At 34.9% G+C, this 21570-nt stretch overlaps 2 protein-coding genes and 1 non-coding gene across 6 annotated transcripts in view; all 3 read left to right on the forward strand.

Moving 5' to 3' along the window:
* Nucleotides 1-17312, forward strand: part of LOC111803478 (protein SHOOT GRAVITROPISM 6) — a 29585-nt gene extending 12273 nt beyond the window's left edge. For 2 of the 4 annotated variants that reach the window (XM_023687898.1, XM_023687901.1), the window contains 29 exons: nucleotides 438-559; nucleotides 686-815; nucleotides 892-971; nucleotides 1488-1623; nucleotides 2316-2397; nucleotides 3578-3723; nucleotides 3799-3879; nucleotides 3968-4068; nucleotides 4940-5178; nucleotides 5293-5402; nucleotides 5548-5676; nucleotides 5793-5867; nucleotides 5941-6074; nucleotides 6186-6258; nucleotides 7627-7758; nucleotides 8337-8506; nucleotides 8588-8710; nucleotides 9259-9319; nucleotides 9390-9485; nucleotides 12309-12409; nucleotides 12955-13060; nucleotides 13781-13894; nucleotides 13989-14063; nucleotides 14726-14824; nucleotides 15782-15853; nucleotides 15964-16049; nucleotides 16157-16250; nucleotides 16566-16673; nucleotides 16756-17312. In XM_023687898.1, the coding sequence (XP_023543666.1) occupies nucleotides 438-559; nucleotides 686-815; nucleotides 892-971; nucleotides 1488-1623; nucleotides 2316-2397; nucleotides 3578-3723; nucleotides 3799-3879; nucleotides 3968-4068; nucleotides 4940-5178; nucleotides 5293-5402; nucleotides 5548-5676; nucleotides 5793-5867; nucleotides 5941-6074; nucleotides 6186-6258; nucleotides 7627-7758; nucleotides 8337-8506; nucleotides 8588-8710; nucleotides 9259-9319; nucleotides 9390-9485; nucleotides 12309-12409; nucleotides 12955-13060; nucleotides 13781-13894; nucleotides 13989-14063; nucleotides 14726-14824; nucleotides 15782-15853; nucleotides 15964-16049; nucleotides 16157-16250; nucleotides 16566-16673; nucleotides 16756-16908 (3228 nt within the window). In that variant the 3' untranslated portion in view covers nucleotides 16909-17312. The remainder of the gene's footprint in view (nucleotides 1-437; nucleotides 560-685; nucleotides 816-891; nucleotides 972-1487; nucleotides 1624-2315; nucleotides 2398-3577; nucleotides 3724-3798; nucleotides 3880-3967; nucleotides 4069-4939; nucleotides 5179-5292; nucleotides 5403-5547; nucleotides 5677-5792; nucleotides 5868-5940; nucleotides 6075-6185; nucleotides 6259-7626; nucleotides 7759-8336; nucleotides 8507-8587; nucleotides 8711-9258; nucleotides 9320-9389; nucleotides 9486-12308; nucleotides 12410-12954; nucleotides 13061-13780; nucleotides 13895-13988; nucleotides 14064-14725; nucleotides 14825-15781; nucleotides 15854-15963; nucleotides 16050-16156; nucleotides 16251-16565; nucleotides 16674-16755) is intronic. The other 2 variants (XM_023687899.1, XM_023687900.1) reach the window with 2 other exon arrangements.
* A 917-nt stretch (nucleotides 17313-18229) lies between these two features.
* On the forward strand, nucleotides 18230-18300 carry TRNAG-GCC. Its single transcript has one exon. It is a non-coding gene; the product is annotated as a tRNA-Gly (tRNA).
* A 1253-nt stretch (nucleotides 18301-19553) lies between these two features.
* LOC111804337 (UDP-glycosyltransferase 73D1-like) lies at nucleotides 19554-21428 on the forward strand. The gene is made up of 2 exons (XM_023689098.1): nucleotides 19554-20751; nucleotides 21027-21428. The coding sequence occupies exons 1-2, from the start codon at nucleotides 19574-19576 to the stop codon at nucleotides 21343-21345; spliced, it is 1497 nt and encodes a 498-aa protein (XP_023544866.1). The 5' UTR covers nucleotides 19554-19573; the 3' UTR covers nucleotides 21346-21428.
* The last annotated feature ends 142 nt before the right edge of the window (nucleotides 21429-21570 follow it).

Genomic DNA, 21570 nt, shown 5'->3' on the forward strand with positions numbered 1-21570 from the left:
TGTTTTTGGCAATCCAGGAGTAAAAAAGATGAGACTTTTTACCAATGAAAAGTTTGTATCTTGTTAAAAAAGGTGCTTTTTATAGTATGTAGTCTACCTGAGAGTAAGAGAAGAATGGGGAAAAACTTAATATTATTAAATTCTTAGAGCCTCATAGACACACATACACACACACACACATATACATAAAGAGCCAATAAAGTAAAGAATTAAAATGAAGGAAAAGTCACTAAGAAGTTTCTATAACTAAAATATTTGTTGAGTTTCTTTATCCCATTGATTTTTCTTTATCAGTGTACCCTTGTCATATATGAATGAAGAGTAACTCTATTTCGGAAAAAGAAAAAGGAAGAACTATAGTGCTTGGATAAATGCAGAGTGAAAGTGAAGGCCCTTCTTCGTGATCCTCACTATTTACCTCTATTTTTGAGTCACAGTTTCTTGCAGAATCTTTGGATGTGATTCAGGACACGGATTGGGTTATATCTCTTGGAAATGCTTTCAGCAATCAATATGAACTTTATGTCTCTGATGATGAACATTCTGCACTACTTCACAGGTTGTAAAATTTTCTTTTATTTCATGCATTCTATGTAATTTTTTTACTATCTCTGGCAGCATATGCCACTAACTATCATGCTATCCGTCAATCATCTATGTTTATTTAATTCACACTTTCTTATAGGTGCTTGGGCATACTTCTCCAGAAGATCAATGATAGAGCGTTTGTACATGATAAGATAGATTTGATGTATAGACAGGCTAATATTGCTGTTCCTACAAATAGGCTTGGTTTGGCAAAAGCAATGGGATTGGTATTTATTGTTGACTCTTTGTCGTGTTCTTCAATTGTTTAGTTCATATAATAATTTTTGTTCTTGGCTGGTCCAGGTTGCATCATCCCACTTGGATACTGTATTGGAAAAGCTGAAAGACATTCTGGACAATATGGGGCATAGTTTTTTCCAGAGGTTCGTGCTTAGATGTCATGACTGCTTTTCTATTTGATTGTTAAGGGTTATGATTAATATGTCGTTTTTCCCTGAGCATACCTCCCTGATTAACTGCTTGATATTTTCAAAATGTTTTCTGTATTTAAGAAGGTAAAGGTTAAGTGTAGCTCCATCCTATCTGTTAAATGAATGTTGCTTACATGCTTGGCTATGAAACCTGCTTTTATTTTCCATAGATGAGAATGTGGCGGCTAATATTCAAGTTTATGTTGCGCATGTTTATTATCATTCATATGCAAGAGAAGCTATTGTTTGTGTTGAATAAGATACAAATGTCTTTTCTTCCTTCCATCTTCCTGTAAACTAATTGTTACTCTGTGGTTGTCCTACTCCTTTTGTCTTTCACTTTTAGTGTGCAACTCATTCATCCTTTTAAGGAGTAAATAGAATATGTGGAACTTTCATTTTTCTGAAACATATAACTGACTACTGAGGAGTCTGACAAGAGATGCTCTTTCTTCCACCTAAATGCAGATTCCTGTCACTTTTCTCTGATGGTTTTAAAAAAGAGGAATCTGACGACATACATGCTGCTTTGGCTCTCATGTATGGCTATGCTGCAAAATATGCTCCATCAACCATTATTGAGGCCAGGATAGATGCACTTGTTGTGAGAAGTCTTTTCCTTTCTTTTGTACTCTTCTTGGTTTATTAGTAAATTCAATATTTGCTTTATAATTTGCCAATTGACTCCCCAGAGTAAAATATGAGGGAATACTTATTTCTCTTCTGCTGTCCATTTGTTTGATGCAATTCTGCAGTAATCCGAATAAACACAAAAGGTCTTTAGAACTGAACAATGATGCATGAGGCAAAAAAATCCAGTATGTGTTTGAATATTTTATACTTGCAGTAAAATGGAAGAAATGAAAGTACAATCAACTGTCTAAGTTTATGAAGATTTATTCTCATCTGACAGTGGGTGTTGTTTTCGTACAGCATGACTCCCAAAATGTAATGTTCGATATACCATGTATATACAAAGGACACCCCCCCCCCCCCAAAAAAAAAAAAAAAAAAAAAAAAAANAAAAAAAGAAAAAAAAGAAAAGGGATTTGAACATCTCTTAATTATAGCCTTGCTCATATCCTCCAACATTGGGATGTGTGCTTCATTAGATTTTGTTTGAGAGAGGAGCTCATATCCTCCAAAACTGTAAAACTTACAATCTTGCAAGATTGGGATGTGTGCTTGCTTGGTTACCTTGTTATTGAATTTTGATGTTTCTTACCTAATCATCTTTCTGCTATGAGTTTTGAGGTTACATATTTCCTAATGTATGTTTTATTATTTATATAACAGGGTACAAATATGCTATCACGGCTTCTTAATGTCCACCATCCTACAGCAAAACAAGCCGTCATCACTGCAATTGATTTATTAGGTTTGAATATTTTATACCACATCTGACATCATTTCAAGTTTTTACCAAATACAATCTATCTTTTTTGGTAAAGTTGAAACATACTTTTTGAAAGATCCAGAGAGTATTCTTCCGTATCGAAGTACATTTGATTTTGACTGCCAATGAATCTTTAGAAAGAATAGAAGTTTAAGACTAGCTTATTGCAGCCTATCTACAATTGGCTTTTTTATTTACGATTTATTGGTGTACATCTTTATATTCTAAGAAAGGAAATAGTAGCCAAGATAGGAATAAGAAAACGCATACATTGCCTGCCTAATAAATATATTTGAAGGATCTACTTATAATACTTCTGAAGTGTATGGTGGTGCCTATATGTTGTTCCATGCTCAACTCGGTAGGGAAGTAAGGAAACTTGGGTGAGATGGAGAATCTTTAAAAAAAATTTCCCTTTTTTTGGTTTTAACAAGATATGAACTTTTCAATGTTCTCATTGATCTAATGAAAAGATAGGAAAAGTTTGTAGGAAACAAACTCCTATAAGGAGTGATAAAGAAGAAAAGTGAAGTAAAAAATACAAGAAGCTAAGATAAAAATTGAAAGACTATTGATTCATACAAATATTACTAGTAAAATTACGATTAAACAATTTAGAAAGAAAGCACAAATGTGAAGCTTTGAAAATGGCTTAATCAAAACGCTCCATCCATACTCTGTCTGTCTTAATTTTTCTTTTAATCCCTTTCAAACTAAATGCCTGAAGTTATGGATTTGACAGCATTAATCCATAATGAATTACATATTGACAGCATTACTGTCATCTCTTATTATTTCTCTTAGTTAAAATTATAGGAGATAGAAATGTATATGGTCACAACCTACATTACAATACAAGAATAAACTGGGAGTTAGAGCAAGACAAATTTTCCTCTGAAGAGAAGGGATCAGTAAGAGAACATTGTAGATACTGGGCCTCTACTTGTTGTGTTATAATTACAAGAATAAATGGGAGTTAGAGCAAGAAAAATCAAGTCCAAAATTTGTTGTGTTATAATTGCTTCTGGTGGTGATTGTTGTCTTCTCTTAATGATTTTCCTCTGTTGAAATTAAAGTAAGAGAACATTGTAGATACTGGGCCTCTACTTTGAAGGTTCTATGATGTTGAAATGAAGGGAGTGTTGATCTTTACTTTATATAGGCCGCGCTGTCATTAATGCTGCTGAAAATGGGTCAACTTTTCCTCTGAAGAGAAGGGATCAGTTGCTTGATTACATATTGACATTAATGGGTAGAGACGATAATGGTGGATTTGCTGATTCTAATCTTGAACTTCTGCGCACTCAGGTGTTGTTATGAAGAATCTTTGTGGCCAATTTATATTTGATTTGTATTTCCACTGATCAAATGTATGTTTTCTAGGCTCTTGCTTTAAGTGCGTGCACTACATTGGTTTCTCTTGAACCTAAACTGACTATTGAAACTAGGAATCTTATAATGAAGGTAATATTTATTGTCACTTTCTACTAGAATTGGTATGAAATTTTCATTTTGATGATTGAGTCCTTGTGGATATCTGATTTTTTTTCAGGCCACCTTAGGATTCTTTACTTTAGCAAGTGAACCAGTGGATGTAGTCAATCCTCTTATTGACAATCTTATTACTCTTCTATGTACAATCCTTCTAACAAGGTATTTAACTTTTGAATTTCATATGTTTCTTTTGATTTTTTATCTGTTAAATAAACCATCTCTTTGTCCCTTATATAAAGTCAACGATGCCTCCCTTATAAGTTTTGAATTTGACTTAAGCAGATATGTTGTTGCTTTATTGTGAAGTTTCTTACGTGTTGTATTATTATTATTTTTTAAACAAGAAACAAGATTTCATAGATTGATGAAAGTGGAAATGAAATATAATCATCCATAGGCTACAAACAGTAGTCTTAGTATGGAAAAGGTACAGAAATAGCAAAAAAGAACAAAGACATAAATGGCTAAAAGCTTCAACCCTTGCAAAAAAGAAAAAAAAAAAAAAAAAAAAAAANATCACCACCAGGAACTTTGGTCTTGATTAATTAAAAATGATTAATTCATTCCAGAGGTTTGTCATAAAAATTACTTTGATTTCTTTCCAACCAAATATCCGAGAAAATAGCCTTAGAAGCATTAATCATGATATTAGCCTTTCTGGGAAGTATCAGACAACAAAGAATATGTAGAATATTTTACCTTGAATCCTCCCCAAGATCGGACTCATGTTGAGTTGAGAGAATAAAGCATTCCAACAATGACAAGAGAAAGGGCAATGAAGTAATAAATGAGGTTGTTTTATAGTAGCCTTCAAATCTGTTTTAAAAAGCCCACCCTGCTATAACGTTTTTTTTTTCTCTATGCTATCCTTCTCTTACCTCCCTGCTCTTCCAATTTTACTAGAGGATGGTTATGTCTGCTATATATTCATTTTGTTCAAATACATCTTATTAATTTTTTGTTTGGCCTGTTGCCTAAATATCACCTGAAACTTGATTAGTTTGAATTGCTTATCTATCTGACGAACTAGTGGAGAAGATGGTCGAAGTCGTGCAGAGCAGCTCTTGCATATTCTGAGACAAATTGATCCATATGTTTCATCACCAGTGGAATGTCAAAGGAGAAGGGGCTGCCTTGCAGTGCATGAGATGCTTGTCAAGTTTCGAATGGTTTGCATTAGTGGATATTGTGCATTAGGGTGCCATGGGATTTGCACACACAACCGGCAAATTGATCGGAGTATGCAAGGAATTGGTCCCAAGCTACCATGTAAAGTTTATCCTAGCATTATATTTCAAAGTTACTTCTTCTTTCTCGCTGTCTGCCTCTTTTTATTTTCACATTTCTACAGTTCTTCACCTTTTCTTTTTACCAAATTGATAGCAGCATTTATGTTACCTAGTCGCGAAGCCTTGTGTTTAGGAGAAAGGGTTATTACTTATCTTCCACGTTGTGCAGACTCATACTCTGAAGTTAGAAAAATTTCTGCTCAGGTAATAATAGCTGGATCTTTTTTTTGGTTGCTATTTTTTTTTCTAACATTCCCACGGATATGATGCAACTATATAAGTTTTGTTTCTGCCTTCTACTTTTTTTTTTCTTTTTTTTTTCCTTTATTTATATATTTCTTTTTTATAGATCTTGGATCAACTCTTCAGCATCTCTCTTGCACTGCCTAGGCCAGCAGCTTCTAAATTTGGTGAAGATATAGAACAATCCTACACTGCTTTGTCATCTTTAGAGGATGTTATAGCCATCTTAAGGAGTGTATGTTTGTCATAATGCCTCTACCCAAAGATGTTTCGTTCATGTTATTTATTTGGCCTAATTGGACCATCTTTACAGAATGATGTTTGGATGACAAGGTTTGTTTTTCCATATAGGATACATCTATTGATCCCTCTGAGGTTTTCAACAGAATTGTTTCCTCTGTCTGCATTTTGTTGACAAAGGACGAGGTAAGCGGTATTTTGTATGTGATTGTTGTTCATCGCCTAAATTTCAAATTTATTTTTCATTCATGTCCTGCAGCTTGTTGCTACCTTACATGGCTGTTCAGGGGCAATATGTGATAAGATCAAGCAGTCCTCTGAAGGGGCCATTCAAGCTGTCATTGAGTTCGTCACCAAGAGAGGAAATGAGCTAAGTGAGATGGAGATTGCAAGGTTTTACATAATAAAAACTTGTGATATATTTCAAATATTAGGAAAGGAATTGAAAACCATTTTTCATGAATATTTCTTATGAATATCTTTATATGATATGCTATTGTTTAGGTCAACCCAAGCATTACTCTCTGCAGTGGTTCATGTTACTGAGAAGCATATACGACTGGAAACTCTTGGAGCAGTATCCTTTTCTTTATATAAAAAAAAAACAAAGAACAAGTTAATGTTTACCTATTTCTGGTGTAGCGTGTACTTTTACCATTTTAGTAAAAATGAGGCATTGTTTCCTGTTTAGGATGACAGGTAATATTCATTGCGCTAGCTTCATCTTCAAAGATTTGTCAATTTACATGGAATTCTCAAAACTAGCAACCATAGATTCCAAGTTTCGAATTTGTTTTTTGGTGAAGCCTATGGAAGAAATTTGTCACAAATCCAAAAAGTTGCACCTACTAGCTAGCTACCTCCTAAAATGATGGACAAACTAAAGCATCTAACTTTGTTCTAGGTAACTTGATTTGTTGTTTGAGTAGCAATAGGCCGAAACAATGGGATCTATGCATACTACAAGCTTAATTAGCGTCAATAATATGAAGTTTGACTATTAAATCTCTGTCTGAAATTGTTTATGTGGAAGGAATGACCTAATTATATTGGTGTAATTCCTATCCTTAAGTTAGGAGACACTCGTGTAATCCCATTAAATAAATAAGCTTTATTGTTATATAGTATTTAAGAATTTATTTATATTTTAATGTTATCTAATATCTAGGGATTGAAGTCATTGAACTGGTAGATATGCGACAGCATCTAATAGGGGCATAGGAGGTTGGACAAGTAAGGGATCTTGTTTTAGTACATTTATGAAACGATAGAATCCAGATGGAGTATATTGTTAACGTGAGACCAAGTAAGGGAGAATAACTCTTCTCATTCTATACACTAAAATTAAGTATGCAGTGGCATACATGGAGCTCCAAAATAATGAGAGTAAGATTACAATGATGTAACACATGTAAAGTTGAACCTTCCAAGATAGTCAGAGGGGTGGGAGTGAATGCCTATGTGATGGAACTACTACAAGGACACGACAACTACAATATGTTTAATGCATTTGAGAATAAGATCCATTATATATACATGATACAACTATGCATCTAAAGCTTTTAAAGATTTCTAAAAGCTAGCGAGCTTAAAATAGTCTGCTCTCTACTTATAAGAGATGTCAAATTAATTACTAACAATATGAAATGACGTAGTTGCAACTGCTAAACAAACTAACAAACTAATCAAACAACTTCTTAAACCAACTATTAACTATACCCAACAAAAGAAACAATCAATAACTAACAATTAACAAACAAACAATTTGAAACCAAACATTAAAAGATTAATATTTTTACCTTACCTTCCTCAACCAAATTGCTGTGTAATTTCTCACTGTTTATATGTGTGTTCTTTGGGCTATATCTATTTTCACGCATTGATCACTTTTCTAAGTACTTTTATTCATTTTTCCCTTGTATAGAATATCCTTAACCCCAACTAGATTTCTTCTTTAGCTGAGAATACAAGTCCAAAGATTGTCTTTGATGAAGTGTTGGCTACTGCTGGAAGAGATATAGTCACAAAAGATATATCTAGGCTCCGTGGTGGCTGGACAATTCCAGATGCATTCTATGTGAGCTCTATTTGGTTTTCTCTTTTTAGAATGTTCTACTGGTTTGCTCTGGAACTTACATTACTCTGCTTTTTACTTCTCTGAGGATTTTAGACTTATCTTGTTGACACTTGACCCATGAAATTTAAGCAAATTTAGGTGGTGATAAGTGAGGTAGTGCTCATCTTTCAAGAACGTCCTAGGGGACCCATACTTTAAATATTGTATTAGTATTGTCCTTATTTAAAGCCTTAGTGGACTTTTAGACTTCTATTCTAATTACTGATATTCCTCTGGTTCAATGCACTATGTATGTTGCTTCTTGAAAATAATATAAGAAAAAAAGAAAAAAGAAAAAGAAGCTATATGTATTCATGTTGACTAACAAAATTACATTGTCATCGATACCTGTTGAAGGAATGATCCTAAATTATAGGAGACATGTGTACCGTTCTCAAAATTAAATGAAAAGTAGCAAGAATATTTAGACTTGCAACAATGCCTCATGTAGTCCACGTATTATTTTCTCTGATTTGGCAGAAGATTTGAAACTATCTCCGAAGATAAAAACCTATGCATATTAAATTATTGTCTTACAGGTATTCTCTCAGCACACAGTACTTTCGTTTTCTTTTCTGGAGCATGTGCTATCTGTCCTCAACCAAATTCCCCTCAGTCAAGAGAGAGCAGAATTTTCTAGCCATGGGCCAGATCATATAGAGAATGATATTTCTCAGGCCGCTATTGTTTCATTAACTGCCTTTTTCAGGTCAGTGGAATAATAACTGAGCCCGTCGAATTTATCTCTTATTCCAATTGCATAATTTATTGTTTTTTTCTCCGGGAGTAGAGGAGGTGGTAAAGTTGGAAAGAAAGCCGTTGAACAGAACTATGCTTTAGTTCTTGCCAAACTTATTCTCCAGCTGGGAAGTTGCCATCGTCAAGCAAGCTTAGGCCAGCCCGAACAACTAAGGTAGCTACAAATATTTTTTAAATGAAGCCTAAAGCCTGTCCACTTTGTTCACTAACATTACGTACTCCATGCAGTTCTGATTTATTTTCACATATTCATAACCCAATTACACATTGTTTGAAGACTCCGGATTAACGTGGAAGGCAGTTAGGTCCAAGAGTGAATTGGGGTGATGTATCAAAGATGTTCCAGGAATGATAGAAACCATACTAAAGAAGAAGAGTGGTATTTTATGGAATGGGTAAAACATTGGAAATACAAGTAGATAAATATAAGCAAGTATTTAGAGGAATCTAGGTGCCATATCAATGTGTGGTATTGTGATGGTAGTTTCACTCCAAAACATTTCAGATCTTGTCCACGTTTGTTTTTTTTTCTGTACTTCAATTAGTTGGAAGAATAATGGCAAGACATCATTTTTTTTCCTAGAGTTTGAGGTCATTGGCAACCATGCTAACTGTGTACTCTTTCTTTTCATTTATTGACTGCATTGAAGTTTCTGATTGACAGGAAATCATAATTTCATTTGTTTTCCTCTACTTTTGCAGGGCTCTTCTCACAGCATTCCAGGCATTTTGTGAATGTGTGGGAGATCTAGAAATGGGAAAGGTGGACAATCTATTAGCATCCTGTCCCTCCTGTATTGTAAGAAGATCTAATGAAAATTTTTCATTTGTAGATCTTAGCTAGAGATGGAGAGCTGAATGAAAATGAGAGGTGGATAAATCTTATTGGGGACCTTGCAGGTTGCATCTCAATAAAGAGGCCAAAAGAGGTACACGTGTAGAATGACAGCTAAGATCTTGTTTTTAGTATTTTTTTAGTATTCTTTTTTGGAAAACAGCTAGGCAATTTGTTGGTTTATGCTTTAATACTCATTTTATTATATTTATTAGCTGTAATTAGAATGTGGTTATATGTTTAAGATTTTCAACTTTTATCTGTTAGGTCGTTCTTCACTTAAGGTAGACTAGATATTGTGAATATGAAATAGAATTATTCTCTTCTATTCGTATTGTATCCTGATATTTAGTAGACTCTAGGCCCAAGGTGCTAGATTGGGTTTCATTGCAACCCATCCCATTGGTGCATCATTATTTTGTTTGAATCACTTACAATTTTCCGACGACACCCTTTTATTTTCGATTTCTAACCAGACTGCATTAGAACATCTCATTGAAATTGTTAAAATTCTTGATTGGACTTCTGGTTTCAACGTTAATCTCTCTAAGAGTGAACTGTTGGAGATTCACGTTGAGGATTCATAAATGGATTGAATGTTAACATACTTTGGATGCAAACAAGGTTTCTGGCCATCTAGTTATCTTGAATTCCCTTTGGGAGGGAACTCAAAATCTTTGTCGTTTTGGCAGCCTGCTATTTAGAAGATGCAACACACACTTCATAATTGGAAGTATGCATGCATTTCAAAAGGTGGTAGACATACCCTTATCCAGGTCAACCTCACTAGTTTGCTGACATAATACTTGTCTTTGTTTAAAGTCCCTACAAAAGTTATTAAGATTATGGCTAAAATTATTCGGGATTTCTTTTGGGAAGGTTCTAGAGATGATGGGGGAATGCATGATGTTAATGGGGAGACCACAGCTTCCGAAATTGATGGGGAAGGTCTTGACATTGGAAACTTTCAACATCGGAATTCTGCCTTATTGGAAAAAGGATATGGCGTTTCTCCATGAGGAAAATATGACATAAACTTACTGATGTTAATACTATGATGCTGAGATTGGGAGTCATTGGCCTCGACCCATACAGGCTGGTTCTTTAAAGTCTCCTTGGAGATTTATTTGTTGTACATTAGACCTAGTTGTTAGTCGTGCTCATCTTTGTCTTGGTAATGGAAATTCTTTAACTTTCTAAAAAGGCTCTTGGTTAAGCTGTTCACTTATAGTGACTGTTTTTCCATGTTTGTATCGCCTCACAACTCAACCAGACAGCTCTGTGGTGGATGTTTGGGTTTTGGAAACAGAAACCTGGGTTTTGTGCCTTCTTTAAATGATTTAGAAACAATTGAATGGATAACCTATCACACCTTCTGTCCTTATCAATTTGCGGGAATACTCGTGGCACACGGTTATGTCCTCTTGATTCTTCTAGTATGTATACGGTTAAATCTCGTATGGAAGGCCTGGTGGACACTGCCAATCCTTTGATAAAGGACCTATACTCCGTGATGTGGAAGGATTCTTATCCGAAGATAATTAAAAAATCCTGGGGTCATTAATATACCAGATCGGCTTCAATGGAGAATGTCTTACCTCAACCTATCCCCTAGTTGGTGCATCATTCTTGCGACTAATGCTGAGTATCATGGGCAACTTTTTGGGCTTTGCCCATTTGTTTCCCGTTATTGGTTATTTTTATTGGAAGCTTTTGGTTGGTCAATGACGTTCCTTAACAACATTTTTTATCTCCTTGCATTGGTTTTTGTCGGACATCCTTTTCATGGTCCAAAGAAGACTTTGTGGCTTGACCTCAATCTATCTTTTTTCTGGAGGTAAACAGTATTGCTTTGGAGTGGTATTACTGATTAAAAGCCTCGTAATTGTCAGTGCTTCCTTCAAGGGATCATATTTAGCATTGACTATTTTATTTAGTCACAATCCATCACCACTCTCTTGTGAGCCTGAACCAAGGGAGGAAGAGTTCTCATATTCACCAAAACTCACCAAAATGTCGGACAAATATCAAAGAATTGTTTACATGCCTGCTTAGTTCCCGTCAAACTTGAAAATTGACCTATTAATTCTTGTTATAGAATCCTTTATATCAATTCATCCCGATTAATACCTACGTTCTCCACTGGAAATTTTCAGCATTTCCTTCTACACTGTTCCTACAGTTGTAAAATGTAGAAATTAGCTGTTAAAAATAATATTTTCAGCATGCTATGTGGTCACTAGTTGAGAATGAGAGCTAAATTATTATGGATTAATGTATACAAAGCAATTCTGGGGGCATTTGGACAGAGATTAACCAACAAAATTTTGAGGTAAAAATGTTAATTAAGATGAGTGATTAGAGACTGGAACATATAGTGCAGATACTTGATGTGTTTATTCTAAAGAAATTAGCAATTACTCTTCTAATATAATGAATTCTTGCTGGGGTGCCGTTTTGTAGTATTTTGGGGTTTCCTTCGTCGGGGTGCCTTTTTGCAACTTTTTTCCTTCTCTCTGGTAAGAAATTGAGAATTTTCCGTTGGGACAGTGTAAAGAATATGAGAAGGATCTGTTTCTTGTTAAAAAGGATGCATATAAAGTCCCTTCTTTTCCACAACATGAAATGTAAATACTACTAAGGACATATGGATTTTAGCTCAGATGCTTGAGGTTACTTGCAAGCAGTGTCTTGCTAGTCTCGTATTACTTCAGATGTACTAAACTGTCTTTTTGGACCCAAATAAAAAATAATAATTGTCTAGAAAGAGTATACATTGATCATCACATTTATATGGTATTTATGAAATCATTCGCATTAATTCCCACACAAGAACTTTACAGGGTTTTCTTCTGGCATGCTTTTGCGTAGTAATATGTCACATAGTTGAAATCAAATCTTATGGTTAATCTTTCAGGTCCAACATATATGCTCCATACTGAGTAAATCAGTGGATGAACATCAAAGATATCAACGAGAAGCTGCTATTGCTGCATTATCTGAGTTTGTCCGGTACAGGTATTAGGAGAATGATCCGATTCCTTGGTTGCTTTCTTTTGTTGGATTTCTTTTATTCACTTTATGTACTATAGTATCGTTTAATGTTTGTTTTTGCTTTTATTTCTTTGAATCTCTCAAAGGTGAACTAACTAAAAAAATGACAAGCAGTGCTTGTACGTAAAGTGAAAATGCTGAAATGTTTATTGGTTAAACACAATTTTAAGCTGCTATAAGCACTGTTTTTATGAACAAAGACATTTTTCTATATTTTACCCCACATATTGCCCTAATTAAATTTTTTTCGACTTGAAGAGCTAGGACTGGTACTTGTTGGGAAACAAAGTTACAAAAACGATATTATAATATTTTACATCTAAGCTATCAACAAATAAACAAACAAAATGGCGTATGATATTTCAGTACTCTCCCACATTTTGAGCTTAGAAATTTGTAAAAGGTCTGAAAAGTAGAAATCAATATAATTGTTGTCTTTTTTGAGTCATCAAGTAATTTTATTCTAAACTGACGCTGACTTTAACTCACAAATGCTATTGATATTGTAGTGGACATATTGGCTCCCTGTTAGAACAAATTGTTGAGGTGTTTTGTCGAAATGTATCTGATGAGTCTCCAACTGTTAGACGTTTGTGCTTAAGAGGACTTGTACAGGTATTCAATTTTCCTTATAGTTACTTCCTCCATGGATCAGTTATAGAAAGTGAAATTGACGTCCAATATCTTAATGTGAGATGTCATGCCTCTATTAGTTGCCCCTTTGATATAAAAGTTGAGTTTTGTTACACTGTTGGAACATACGAATCTGGCTCTACACGAATAGTTTACTGATTTTTCTCATACAAGTTTATGCGCTACAATACAATAATTTACATATATCTGGTTGTCATAATTACTTTATTTATCATATTATATAAACATGGGGTTCCATCTCAAAACTATTTGGCAATGAGATGAGTAGCCCATGTATCTTATAAAGACTTTGTAGTCTCTTCATCTTCTCGATGGGTGATCCTCAACATGCCCCTTTAAGATAGTGTCTCTTTGGGTTCCAATTTTGAACCGAATATCCATTTTGGAGAGATATATCTGTGTATTATTCCAACCCAATAATGGGTAAATTTAATACAAGAGAAATTTTCTCAGCCAAGGAAAGTTATTTTAAATGGAAATTTGATCTCTAAAATTAATTAAGAGACAAATGATTAATATTTTTAATGTAAATGCAACTGTAATCTACACAAATTTACAATCTTTATCATCACAATTATCCTGTCGTAAATATAATTGTTGCTGCTGTCATTTTAATCCATTAGCAGTCTTGTCTTGTACAAATTTGAATAGCTGACTTTTTTCTAAACTTTGAAATTACAGATACCAGTTATTCAAATTATGCAGTATACAGCTCAAGTTCTGGGTGTAATATTAGCTTTATTGGATGATGTTGATGAATCTGTGCAATCAACAGCACTGTCGTGCTTACTTATGGTTAGTTCCTCCTTTTCAATTTAACATCGAATCTGTTTTGCTTATTTTCTAAATTATGGTCTGTGTATTTATCAACTCCATTTACTTGTTTTAGATACTTGAAGCATCTCCCAACGATGCAGTGGAACCCATTCTGCTAAATGTCTCTGTGCGGCTCCGCCATCTCCAAGTGTGTTCCTGCATTCCTTACTCATTTAGTCTATATAACTGCTGAAAACAATATTTTCCGTCTTATTTCCTGGAGAAGAATTAAGTTCTTTTAAATAGAAGAAACACTCATTACAAATAAGGAAGAATAAGGAAGGCCGTGAATGCATATTACTCCTGCATCGATCTTCTCCTTTATGAAGTACCTCAATATGTTTTGTCCTATCATGAAGGACTGGATTGGACAATGGAAATTGTTGCCTTGTTGTCACAATAAATGTGCATGGCGTCATCTAAGAGAATTTTAATTCTTTCATTATTCTTCTTATCCATATACCCTCACAACTACTATGGGCTAACACCCTAAATTCTTCTTCAGCACTATTCTTATGCTAAAAAGTCCTGAATGATGGAATAAATCTGATCTTCTTTTTTCTTTTTTTTGTATTGATTAGTAATTTATGTGATCTTATTAAAAAAAGTAATGATCCCTTTGTAGGACGTATGAATAGGGATAGTTACATGAGAATCAGCTATATGTATCCCACTATTCTGTTCAACTGACTGAGGTCCCCCCCCCCCCCCCNAGAGAGAAAGAAAGAAAGATTTAAGGAAAAGTGCACCTATAATTTTATCGCAAGAATTTGTAAAAGCAAACTAACTAATCCGAGTTGTATGCGACAGAGCTGCATGAATATGGTTATACGAGCTAATGCCTTTGCTGCATTTGGAGTATTAAGTAACTTCGGAGTTGGGCAGCAACATGAGGCGTTTCTTGAGCAGGTTGTCCCTACCACAATTACCCACTAAAATTTTGAGATAACAATCACATGCTTTTCCCTTTACTTTTTTTATTTTTTATTTTTATGTTTTGAACCTCAAGAAGACTTCCTGTCATTTTTCTACTTATGGTGTAGCATCCCTCAATTCACTCGGTCATCTCTGTCTACTTATCTTTTGATGACTTCCTTTATGCTTCTCTTTTTTTTTCTGTCTTATTTTCCACCCAGGTTACTTGTGGTTTCTTTATCTCTTTGGAACGAATTTGTTCCACTTATTTTATTGTTTTTTTCATATGTGATTTATAAGGATCATGGACTCTTACAGAGTTAATGTATATGCCATGGCTTGGTTTAAATAAATATCAGCTTCCTCGTATATTTATGGACTTGATATTCTTACTTCGGTTGGGGCTAATATGTAATGGTGATTTGACTTAATGGAAAATATGAGACAGAGGTTACAGGGAGAGGATGTGATAGGTCATTGTTCATGCTGGAGAAGTTTGGAGAGTAGGCATCTTGCTTGGGACTACAATATTAATTAATGGCGGAATGAGGGATAAATGGGGCATGTAGGTAACGGGCGTGGGAGAAAAAGGAGTTCGTGTGGCTAATAGGTTTTCTTAGAATTGCATTTTCTTGCATTGTCTTCATGCAGAAATCCTGTATACTTGAGGAACCACTTTCCTCTATTTGAATATCGTACTTCATCCCATTTGATACAGAAGAAAAAAATCGATCTTTGTTTTGCATCTCTCACATGACCATTTTCTCTATGGTATAACTCGTGTGAGCCATTCACATTGCAAAAATCTGTATTCTAGATTTCACGAATTACTCTTTATAATTCATCTCTTAGTGTAACGGGAGTCGATCACATTTATTGTGTGTAAATATTTTGGTGGAGTATTTTAGGGGACTGTTCTATTAGATTTAATTGCAACTATTTTGGCCTCAGGTTCATACAACTATTCCCCGCCTTGTGTTGCATGTCTATGATGATGATACTAGTGTTCGCCAAGCTTGCCGGGTAATGGTTAACAATCTTTTCAATTGATATTTTAACGTCTACTATCCCTTTGAAATACAACTTATTTTTGTTTCTTATCCTTCTTTATTTGATATTATCATTGGGGACAGAATACCTTTAAGCGGATTGCACCATTACTAGAAGTTGAGGAGCTGCCTATCCTCTTCAACATGCATTTGTTCAATTCAGATCATCGGTAAGCAATAAAGTTTGACATGGCTGCCGACTCTTGGAAATGGATATTAATATTATTTATTTCCACACTGCAATGAATTATAAATATGCCTAATTGCCTTATTTCAGAAATGACTATGAAAACTTCGTCCGTGATTTCTCAAAGCAAATTTCTCAGTACCTTCCCTCCAGGGTTGACTCTTACTTGGCAACCACAATAAAGGTATTCATTCTGACCCACATATCTTCAGGATAAATATGACATTGGGGATTTATTTTCTTCCTGGCAATGATACCTCCCTTGGGATTGACTGTCTTCAGCCATACTTATCTTGTTGGACCATCTTTGACCATGCTATCATATATATATTAGATATGTGTGTGTGCGTATTGATATTATTCTTTGTTCAATATTAAAATTATTATATCATTATTTTATTAGTAGTAGTGGTAGGTTAAATTACATTCTTAGTCTTTTTGCTTAACCTTTTATTATGACAATTTTGTTCTTATTTTGAAAGTTTCTGACATGTGGCAGGCTTTCGATGCACCTTGGCCAATGATTCAGGCAAACGCTATTTACTTCTCTAGTAGTATGCTAGCTCTGACTGATGACCCACACGTTCTGTCCCTTCACTACACGCAGGTTATTCTCCAAATATCAGCTACTGAGTACGTTTAAGATTCATTACAGTCGTATCTGAAAATCATTTTATTACTTTGATTAGGTTTTTGGTTTATTGGTTGGTAAGATGAGTCGATCTGGAGAAGCAATTGTAAGAGCAACTTGCTCATCGGCCTTGGGCTTGTTATTAAAATCTTCCAATTTGCTATCATGGCGAGCAGCTCGAATTGATCCCGCAGACTTGGCTAGAAGCTAGCTCATAGATTAGCTATCTTAAAAATCTTGATGCATTCAAACATAACACTCTTGATTGCTCGCTGGAGGTTGAAGGTTTCCAGCGAGAACAAGATGACGATCATCACACGCCTTTGACGACATGGATGGATTCAGTGGCAATCCGGGCATCACCATTGTAAAGTTTGTAATTTGGACTGTAATTTTGTGTCTTGTCTGCGGGGTCAGTTGTATATATGATTTTCTTTGAAATCATGTATATACTGTTTGTGCATTTGAACTTGGGGATGCAAAATTTGAGAGTGAGTGATTCTTTGAGTTCTAACTTATGAGGAAAGTGTTGTTTCTAGACAATTTAAAAATGACAAGGTTTTGATGTTCGATTGTTGGAATTCTTTTTATCTCATTTGGAAGGATATCCCTAAACTCTTCAATACACACATTGTTTTGTGTTTCATCACCATGATTCTCTATCATTGTATTCAATGATGGTTTTTAATGTAATCCAAATAGCCTTCTGAAACTTTGGTTGAGCTCATTAATAAACTCATAATCAGACCAATCCGGTTGGGTTTGAAAAGTGTCTCAACCCAATGCTCGAATACCCTTATATTTTTCGATAAATAAACTAAAGGCTTAAAGTCATTTTATTTGATAAATAATTCATAGGTTATAAATTATTTTTTATTCCTAAACTTTGGTCGAAGTACTTTCAATTTTCAATTTTATAACAGTTAGAGACCTAATATATAACCTAATATATTATGAATTATAAAGTCTAAGTCATGGAAGCTGGTATTGATTTGCTTTCCCTTCTAGCAATTTGGCTTCCTTTCATGGAAATTGGATCTCGATGATGTTGATTTTGAGACCCAGTAGGTCTCTCTCGCAGTTGAGTATAGTCTCGAAACGGATTGATGTAGTACATGTATACCAACTGGAAGAACAATAAAATTAGCTACCCAATCAAAATCAAACCATAAAGCCGGTTGCTAAACTCCATATAAAATAAGTAAATAAAAAGGAAAATGATTATGCATCTTGTCGTGTTCAACTAGATAAGTCATAAACTCCTAATTATTTTTAAATAACAAGTTCAAAATCTTTCCTCTCCACTGCCTAATTACAAATTATATGATATTGTAAAAATAATAATTATACAAATGTTTTTAAACATAGAAGTACTTGTTCATAAGGTTATGAACATATGCATGAGAATAAGGCAAGGCCACCAATTTGGGAGGGTGGTGCACCAGCTACCCGTTGGAGTGACGACATTGATCATGATATGCCATCCCCCTCGGCTAGAGGATCTTATTGTTACTGTCTCTTCTGAAAAACAAGCACCAGTGGTCTAGTGGTAGAATAGTACCCTGCCACGGTACAGACCCGGGTTCGATTCCCGGCTGGTGCATCCTATTTTTTTATTTTTTTATTTTTCTATTTTTCTATTTTTCTATTTTTTTATTTTTTTATTTTTTTATTTTTCTATTTTTTTATTTTTTTATTTTTTTTTATTTTTTTTATCTAATTGTCTTTTCTTAGTACGTTCCTTAGTTAGTTTTAGGGTTTATGTTTATTAGTTTCTATGTTAACAAAAATATTTTCTTTAATGAAGTCTGAATCATCTTATTATATATTTTAATTATTATTATTATTATTTTTGAGATGTATTTCAATATATTTTGTTATTTTGTAGATTTATACTTGTGTGGGTTACAAGTCACATGGCATGACACTTGTGGATAAATAAATATATACACGTACAAATTTAATGGGATAAAATAGTATTAATGGGATAAAATAGTATATTATTTGGAGTGTAACGTTTAAATTGACATTTTCATATAATTTCACATGAAATTTCTTGGAATTTCATTTCAATCTTTCTCTTCTCGTGTTTGATACGGTGATCATTGTAGCAAGTCTATCCATATTTTTTTTTTTTGTCTCATTAATCTTCTCTAATCTAAAGATCCACCTTTATTGCTTTCTCTCTTATTATTTCTTTATCTATAACTCGTTCAAGCCTTTTACATATATATACATATAATGTTTTTGTATTATAAAATCATTAGAATTACAAAAATAACCCTATTAATTTTTTTTAGAACATGAAAAAAAAAAAATGAAAGGCATGAAAATAACAAAAAAAAAAAAAAAAAAANAATTTGATCTCATTTAATGTAACATTTAACTTTTGAACTATTTTTAGACCAAAATGCCACAAAATATGAATACACTTTGGATATGGAAATTCCATTGGAAATTTCCTTCACTTTTATCTCTACCTTTAATAGTGGAAGTTCTATTTTTATTTTATTAAACCTTTTTTTTTTTTAGTTTTTGTCATCTTTCCTTATTGGATTGATATTGCCTTGGGAAGTTTAATGGAAATTATGTTTTATCCACACAAATTAATTTAATCACTAATAATGGAGACTATATATAAAAATAAAAAATTTAAATAACTATACAATTGGAATCAAGATTATCCCTTAGTTAAATTATAATATAATGTTATTGAATAAATAAATGATAAATTTATGGACTTTTTTTATTAAAAAAAATATAATTTAATCACTTTTCTTTTATGGCTATATATATATATATATATATGAAGAACAATAGAACCAAGACACTCTACCACAAAAGAAACCCATTTCCTGTTAGTTTGGCGTCCATCCATGGCTTCCAGTTCCCCCAGAAACCAGCTTCAGGTTCAGCCCCACTTTGTGTTAGTCCCGCTCATGGCTCAAGGCCACATGATACCCATGACCGACATCGCCACTCTCCTCGCGCATCGCGGCATCTTCGTCACCTTCGTCACCACCCCATTCAATGCCATCAGGTTCGAATCCTTCTTCGCTCGGGCTAAGCAATCCGCCCTCCCCATTTCGCTCCTCAAAATCCCCTTCCCTTGCCTCCAAGTCGGCCTCCCTCTCGGCTGCGAGAATCTCGACGCTCTGCCATCTCGTGCACTTCTCAGGAATTTCTACGAAGCTCTGTCTCTGCTTCAGCAGCCATTGGAGCAGTTCTTGGACCATCATCTTCTTCCTCCTACCTGCATAGTTTCGGATAAGTATTTGTATTGGACATCACAAATTGCTCACAGATTCAGATGCCCAAGGGTCATCTTTCATGGCACTGGCTGCTTCTCACTCTTGAGCACACACAATCTCCAACTCTACAGTCCCCACACCTCGGTTGATTCTGATAAACAGCCGTTTTTGGTGCCTCGATTGCCTCATAAGATTGAAATTACAAAATCCCAACTCCCTGGATCCTTAGTAAAGTCCCCTGATTTCGATGATATCCGAGAGAAAATAAGAGAGGCAGAACAGGAAGCTTATGGGGTTGTGGTAAATAGCTTTACAGAGCTGGAAGATGGGTATTCTGAAATTTACCAGCGCCAAATTAACAAGAAACTGTGGTGCGTTGGGCCGGTTTCGCTTTGCAACAAAACGAGTTCAGAAAAATACAACAGGGGAAACAGAGCACCCATAAAACAGAGCCATTGCTTAAACTGGCTTGATTCTATGATCCCGAGATCAGTCCTTTACATCTGTCTCGGAAGCTTATGTCGAATGATTCCTTCACAACTCATCCAAATTGGGCAGAGCTTAGAATCTTCAAATCGTCCGTTCATCTGGATTATCAAGAACAGAGACGAGAATTGCTCTGAGCTGGAAAAATGGGTATCCGAAGAGGGATTCGAGGAGAAAATCAAAGGGAGGGGATTGATCATCAGGGGTTGGGCTCCCCAGCTAATGATTCTCTCGCATCCGTCAATCGGTGGGTTCGTAACGCACTGTGGGTGGAACTCGACGGTGGAAGGGATCTGCAGCGGGGTGCCGATGATCACATGGCCTCAATTTGCAGAGCAGTTCTTGAATGAGAAGCTGGTGGTGGAAGTACTGAAGATCGGAGTGAGGATAGGGGTGGAAGGAGCAGTGCGATGGGGGGAAGAGGAAAGAGTGAAGAGGGATTCGAGGAGAAAATCAAAGGGAGGGGATTGATCATCAGGGGTTGGGCTCCCCAGCTAATGATTCTCTCGCATCCGTCAATCGGTGGGTTCGTAACGCACTGTGGGTGGAACTCGACGGTGGAAGGGATCTGCAGCGGGGTGCCGATGATCACATGGCCTCAATTTGCAGAGCAGTTCTTGAATGAGAAGCTGGTGGTGGAAGTACTGAAGATCGGAGTGAGGATAGGGGTGGAAGGAGCAGTGCGATGGGGGGAAGAGGAAAGAGGTGGAGTGTTGGTGAAGAAGGAAGCCATCGAGGAAGCAATTGAAATGGCGATGGATGGTGGAGAAGAAGGAGAAGAAAGAAGAAGAAGAAGCAGAGCATTGAGTAAAATGGCATCCAAAGCAATGGAAAATGGTGGATCTTCTCACAGTAATTTCTCACTGTTCATCCAAGACGTAATGGCTCAATCAGCTCTCCTCAACCCTTAGTTCTTCTTCTTAAATCAAAATTCTAAAAATTAAAATCAAATTTGAAATCATTTTAATTAAGAAAAAGTGTACTTGGCTGTTGGTAGATCGTCAATTTTATTGTTCTCATTTTCAAATAATAACTTTCCATTTCCCCCAACACCAACGCATGAGGAGATGATACAAAAAAAAAAAAAAAAAAAAAAAAAAAAAAAAAAAAAAAAAAAAAAAAAAAAAAAAAAAAAA

Source organism: Cucurbita pepo, chromosome LG10 (genome assembly GCF_002806865.2).
Source record: "Cucurbita pepo subsp. pepo cultivar mu-cu-16 chromosome LG10, ASM280686v2, whole genome shotgun sequence".
In the NCBI taxonomy this organism is placed as follows: Eukaryota; Viridiplantae; Streptophyta; class Magnoliopsida; order Cucurbitales; family Cucurbitaceae; genus Cucurbita; species Cucurbita pepo.